This window comes from Ovis aries, chromosome 1 (genome assembly GCF_016772045.2).
Source record: "Ovis aries strain OAR_USU_Benz2616 breed Rambouillet chromosome 1, ARS-UI_Ramb_v3.0, whole genome shotgun sequence".
In the NCBI taxonomy this organism is placed as follows: Eukaryota; Metazoa; Chordata; class Mammalia; order Artiodactyla; family Bovidae; genus Ovis; species Ovis aries.
In genome coordinates this window covers 227498396-227505092 of record NC_056054.1, presented here as the reverse complement: position 1 = coordinate 227505092, position 6697 = coordinate 227498396, and the positions used below count along the sequence as shown (strand labels likewise).

General features: G+C 40.7%; 1 protein-coding gene across 1 annotated transcript; it reads left to right on the top strand.

The window, feature by feature from the left end:
• The first annotated feature begins 450 nt into the window (after positions 1–450).
• Positions 451–5669, top strand: ARL14 (ADP ribosylation factor like GTPase 14). Its single transcript, XM_060405260.1, has one exon. It carries the CDS (start codon positions 616–618, stop codon positions 1192–1194), a length of 579 nt encoding a protein of 192 aa, XP_060261243.1. The 5' UTR covers positions 451–615; the 3' UTR covers positions 1195–5669.
• The last annotated feature ends 1028 nt before the right edge of the window (positions 5670–6697 follow it).

Below are 6697 nucleotides of genomic sequence, written 5' to 3'. Positions count from 1 at the left end.
AAGAAGTGATTCTCTATATGCTTATGGGAGTAAGGTTCAGGTAACTTTGGGTGGTTTAAAGTTTCTTATTGAGTAATCTGGAAAGTACTAAAGATACTGCTCAGGGCAGTGTGAGATAAACTCTCCCTTCATGACTTCAAAAGTCTGGTTACTTATTTACAACTGGGGTAAGATAAACAGTCAAACAACTAGAGGACTGCCACAAACCACTTGTACAGTTAAGTTTTTATCCCGCTACCAAAACCACACTCTGTCCAAGTCTTCGATCACCCTAGCTTCCCAACATTGGGAGGAGAACGTGCCGCAGTGTCACACAGGCAGGCCCCCCCTAAGTCCTACTCACTCACAAAGAATTTCCCCTTTGAGCTTCTATGACACTGGCTGGTTACTCACACTGTAGATTCCTCAGGATTGGCTGGGACTGCAAATAAAACATTGTTTGCCCATAATCAAGTCGATAAGCTACAACATAAAGGCATGTAAGTTCCTATTCTAAGACTGTATCATGAAGCTTTTGCTCTCTTCTTTCTCAACACTTTCATGCAGGACCTAGAAAGGAAACAGTGGCTCCGGCCATAAGCAAAGGTCTTTAAAGAAAAATTTTAAAAGCCTAAAATGGGTCTGCTGAATTCTAAAAAGCCCAAAGCCAAGCAAGCCCGAATTCTTCTTCTGGGACTTGACTCTGCTGGGAAGTCTACCCTTCTTTACAAACTGAAGCTTGATAAGGATATTGTGACTATCCCAACAGTAGGTTTCAATGTGGAGATGATTGAGTTGGCAAAGGGTGTCTCGCTCACGGTCTGGGACATCGGAGGACAAGAGAAAATGAGAGCCACGTGGGGCCTCTACTGTGAGAACACTGATGGGCTAGTGTATGTTGTGGACAGTACGGACACACGGCGACTAGAAGACTCCAGGAAAGAGTTTGAGCACATCTTGAAGAATGAGTACATTAAAAATGTGCCTGTGGTCCTGTTAGCCAACAAACAAGATGTGCCTGGAGCTCTAAGTGCCGAGGACATCACCAGGATGTTCAAAGTGAAGCAACTCTGCAGTGACCGGAACTGGTGTGTGCAGCCCTGCTGTGCCGTCACTGGGGATGGACTAATGGAGGGGTTCCAGAAGTTAACTGGATTTGTGAAAAGCCAGATGAGATCAAGAGGAGACACTTTAGCATTCTTCAAGCAGCACTGAGGTCCAAGTGGAGGAAGAGATGCTGATGAAGTTGAAAGGGTAATTTTTTTTTTTTCCAGACCAAGTAAGAAAAGCAAATTGCCAAGTTGACAAACTTTTCCTGAAATGTTATTTCACCTAAATTCCATTAAACAACTCGGAATAATATCTAGAAAATTGTTATTTTGGGCCAAACACTCTAGCAAACTATGTGGTAATGATAATTGTGAATGAAAATGTTACAATTTTGTGCATGTTTGATGATTCCAAATAATCAGATTTGGGAACAAATAAATTCTTGCCTTATTATTTTTATGTGACTACTAGAACAAAGTTTAAGCTGCTAATAGAATCAGACTTCTTTCAGACTGTTTCCAGCTATTACAGGTATTCAGTTTCCACAATGCTCCTGTGTAATAGCTGGGTGGTATAAAAAAATGAACTTTAAATTATAAAGAGGAAAATGTTTGCTGTTAACATTTTATAAATCCCTGTTTCCTAAATAAAGGGATTTTGTTTTGTTTTACTGTACTACTGCTAGGTTTTTAAAATCTATTGCTAGAAACTTCTTACACTGAATCAACCATGAACCCCAGGCTGTCAATTGCCCAGTGGCTGTGTTCTCCTATAGGAAGTAGAAGTTTGTATCTTAGAGCTCTGGGGGTCAAGAGAGCATCTTAGAGCTTAGGGTGAGGTCTGAACTTATCGTTCAGCTGGAGGCTGCAATTCTCAGACTGGCTTCAGTAGAATTCAATATAACAGTTATTACTTGGGAATGTATGTACAGCTCACTGTACTGATCAAACAGGAACCAGAGCCATACTTTGCTGTCAGAGACCTGGCAATTCACAGGGGAGACAAACAAAATAAAGCCAGCAGATAGAATAGGCAATAAGTACTAAGTGCTGTAACAGGAGAGCCTCATTCTGACCTGGGGAAACAAGAAGTGCTTCATGCAGGAGGTAGTGTTAAGTCCCCAACTCTGGGGTACCCCGTTGAAGGTACAGGTTAGTCACTGGAAGGTCCTATCAGTTGGAGATTCTCCAGAGACATTGTTGGAGAGGGGAAGAGGGGAGAAAGAACTGGAGATTGAACTGGAATTCCCCTGAGAGGCTCAGAAGTCCCAGAGAGGCCCCGGGAACTCACAGAAGCCACTCTTTCCCTCTACCCTGCCACCAACAAGGCTCATTTGGGTTAGAAGCAGGCCTCAGGCCCGCAGTGCAGCCTCAGGGACTCCAAATTGTAAGGTCACAAAGGAAAATAAAGGTGCAGTAAAGCAATAAAGGTACAGTGCTTGCTCCTGGATTCCTTCTGTAGTTTTCTTCTCTCGCCCAGACCTGATTTGTTGTTTGGCAACAAATCCTTCTGTGTTGCATGGCAGGGATTCAAGTAATAAAGTAGACATATCTTTAATTACAGTTACCGTAGGTTGACTACTGTGTGTGCCAGGAACTGTGTTAAACACTTTCATACATCTACTCATTTAATGTTCATAACTGCCTGGAGGAAAATAGGCACTTCAAGGCCTATGCTGTTAATTGCCGTGATGTTGTTTTGTAAATAAGGTATGGCCTCTGTCTTCAGTGAGCTCAATGACGATAAATCAGGACTTCCCTGGTGGCACAGTGAATAAGACTCTGCCAGCCAGTGGAGGGAACACGGGTTTGATCCCTGGTCCAGGAAGATTCTACATGCTGCAGAGTAACTGAGCCTGTGGCCCAGAACCACGGAGCCCACACTCTAGAGCCCACGAGCCGCAACCACTGGGGCCTGTGTGCTCTAGGCGCTTGAACCGCAACTATGGAGCCTGTGTGCCACAGTTGCTGACGCCTGCGTGCCGAGAGCCTGTGTTCTGCAGTGAGAGAAGCTGCTGCCATGCGAAGCCCACACCCTGCAATGAAGAGGAGCCCCCGCTTACCTCAACTAGAGAAAGCCTGTGCTCAGCAGTGAAGACAGTGCGGCCAGAAATGAAACTATTTTTAAAAAAGGATAAATTCAAGCTAAATATTACTTAGCCATAAAAAATAATTAAATAATGTCATTTCCTGCAACATGGATGGACTTGCAAGTTATACTAAGTGAAGTAAGCCAGACACTGAAAGACATATATCATATGATATTGCTTATACGTGAAATCTAAAAGAAAAAAAGGATATAAATAAACTTATACAAAATAGAAATAGACCCACAGAGATGGAAAACAAATTTATGGTCATCAAAGGGGAGAGGGGTGGAAGGAGTGATAAATTACTGAGTTTGGGATTAACATACATGCATTACTGTATATAAAATAGATAACCAACCTGGCCTTACTGTATAGCATAGGAAACTATATTCAATATTTGTAATAACCTATAAGGAAAAAAATCTTTTAAAAAAGATATATATTATATGAAAGTATTACTGAATCACTTTGCTGTACACCTGAAACTAAAACAACATTGTATAACATGTATACTTTAAGAAAAATAAAATAAATATATAAATACAAAAAATAAATCCAAGCTAGACTGAAAATAGAACGCTATGGTCCTGCAACCCAACTTCTAGGTATTTATCCAAAAGAAATGAAATCATTACCTTGAAGAGATATCTGCATTCCCACATTTGTTACATTATTTATAGTAAATCAAGACATGGAAATGCTAAAGAACAGTCAAACTATTACACAATTGCACTCATCTCACATGCTAGCAAAGCAATGCTCAAAATTCTTCAAGCCAGGCTTCAACAGTACATGAACTGTGAACTTCCAGGTGTTCAAGACCAGAGATCAAATTGCCAACATAAACTGGATCTTCGAAAAAGCAAGAGAATTCCAGAAAAACATCTCCTTCTGCTTTATTGATTACACCAAAGCCTTTGACTGTGTGGATCACAACAAACTGTGGAAAATTCTTAAAGTGATGGGAATACCAGACCACCTGACCTGCCTCTTGAGAAATCTGTACACAGGTCAAGAAGCAACAGTTAGAACTAGACATGGAACAACAGACTGGTTCCAAATTGGGAAAAGAGTACGTCAAGGCTGTATATTGTCACCCTGCTTATTTAACTTCTATGCAGAGTACATCATGAGAAATGCTGGGCTGGATGAAGCACAAGCTGGAATCAAGATTGCCAGGAGAAATATCAATAACCTCAGATATGCAGATGACACCACCCTTATGGCAGAAAGCAAAGAAGAACTAAAGAGCTTCTTGATGAAAGTGAAAGAGGAGAGTGAAGAAGTTGGCTTAAAACTCAACACTCAGAAAACTAAGATCATGGCATCTGGTCCCATCATTTCATGGCAAATAGATGGGGAAACAATGGAAACAGTGTCAGACTTTATTTTGGGGTGCTCCAAAAATCACTGCAGATGGTGACTGCAGCCATGAAATTAAAAGACGCTTACTCCTTGGAAGAAAAGCTACGACCAACCTAGACAACATATTAAAAAGCAGAGACATTCCTTTGCCAACAAAGGTCCGTCTAGTCAAAACTATGGTTTTCCAGTGGTCATGTATGGATGTGAGAGTTGGACTATAAAGAAAGCTGAGTGCTGAAGAATTGATGCTTTTGAACTGTGGTGTTGGAGAAGACTTTTGAGAGTCCTTTGGACTACAAGGAGACCAAAGCAGTCAATCCTAAAGGAAATCAGTCCTGAATATTCACTGGAAGGACTGATGCTGAAGCTGAAACTCCAATACTCTGGCCACCTGATGTGAAGAACTGACTCATTGGAAAAGACCCTGATGCTGGGAAAGATTGAAGGTGGGAGAAGAAGGGGACGGCAGAGGATGAGATGGTTGGATGGCATCACTGACTCAATGGACATGAGTTTGAATGAGTTGCAGAAGTTGGTGATGGACAGGGAAGCCTGGTGTGCTGCAGTCTATGAGGGTGGCAAAGAGTCGGACATGACTGAGCGACTGAACTAAGACATGGAAACAATATAAACGCCTATCAATAAATGAATGGATGAAGAAAATATGGTGTATATATACAGGGAATATTATTCAGCCATGAAAAGAAAGAAATCCTGACATCTGTGATAACATGGATGAACCTGTAGTTTGGAATTATGCTAAGAGAAACAAGTTAGACAGAAAAACACAAGTACTGTACGATCTTACTTATATGTGGAATCTAAAAAAGCTAAACTCATTGAAATGGAAAGTAGATTGGTGGTTGCCAAGGGGTAGTGATGGTGGTAGTGGGCTGATGGGGGAGGTTAGTAAAAGGGTACAAACTTAAAATTACAAGATGAGCAAATTCTGAGGATCTAATGTACAGCATGGTGACTGTGATTAACAAAATTGTATTATATACTTGAAATTTGCTGAGAATAACTCTTAAATATTCCCACAATCACCACAAAAAAAGTAACTATGCGAGGTAAAGGAGGATGTGTTAATTAACTTGACTGTGGAAATCCTTTCACAATGTATATGATATCAAATTATCATACTGTGTACTTTATTATTATACATATAAAATCTATTACAATTTTATCTGTCAGTTACACTTCAATAAAGTGGAGGAGGGGGGTAATCCAAGCCAATATACATTGCTTTTATATTAAGAAGTTTCTTTGCAAAAACAAGCTAGGTAGAATGAATGAAGCACAGTAACAGAGATGTAAGAAACACGCTGAAAGACTGTAGCAAGAGAGTTTCTGATTTCAGGAAGATCTTAGGGGGATGGCAATATGAAATCCTTCATAGTAGAGTTCTTTCTAAGTTTCACAAAATTATTAATATGGGAAATATGCATTTTTTAAAAAATGCATTACCCCTTACCATTGTCCTTCTTTGATTAAAAAAAAAAATCCTTCCTAGAACCTTAAGATACTAGGTTAAGTGAAATAAGTCAGACAGAGAAAGATAAACACTATATGACCTTATTTACATGTGAAACCTAAAAACAAAACTCATTAAAAAAAAGAGAGATAAGACTTACGGTTATGAGAGGCAGAGAATGGGGGGTTCAGTTCAGTCGCTCGGTTGTGTCTGACTCTTTGCAGCCCCATGAACTGCAGCACGCCAGGCTTCCCTGTCCATCACCAACTCCTGGAGTATACTCAAACTTAGGTCCATTGAGTCGGTCATGCCATCCAATCATCTCATTCTCTGTCGTCCCTTTCTCCTCCTTCCCTCAATATTTCCCAGTATCAGGGTCTTTTCAAATGAGTCAGCTCTTTGCATCATGTGGCCAAAGTACTGGAGTTTCAGCTTCAACATCAGTCCTTTCAATGAGCACCCAGGACTGATCTCCTTTAGGATGGACTGGTTGGATCTCCTTGCAGTCCAAGGGACTCTCAAGAGTCTTCTCCAACACCACAGTTCAAAAGCATCAGTTCTTCAGCACTCAGCTTTCTTTATAGTCCAACTCTCACATCCATACATGACTACTGGAAAAACCATAGCCTTGACTAGACGGACCTTTGTTGGCAAAGGAATGTCTCTGCTTTTTAATATGCTGTCTAGGTTGGTTGTAGCTTTTCTTCCAAGGAGTGTCTTTCAATTTCATGGCTGCAGTC

What these genes read in the sequence shown, in the direction of transcription:
- ARL14 (XM_060405260.1), top strand. Translation starts at nt 616, where the DNA reads ATGGGTCTGCTGAATTCTAAAAAGCCCAAAGCCAAGCAAGCCCGAATT.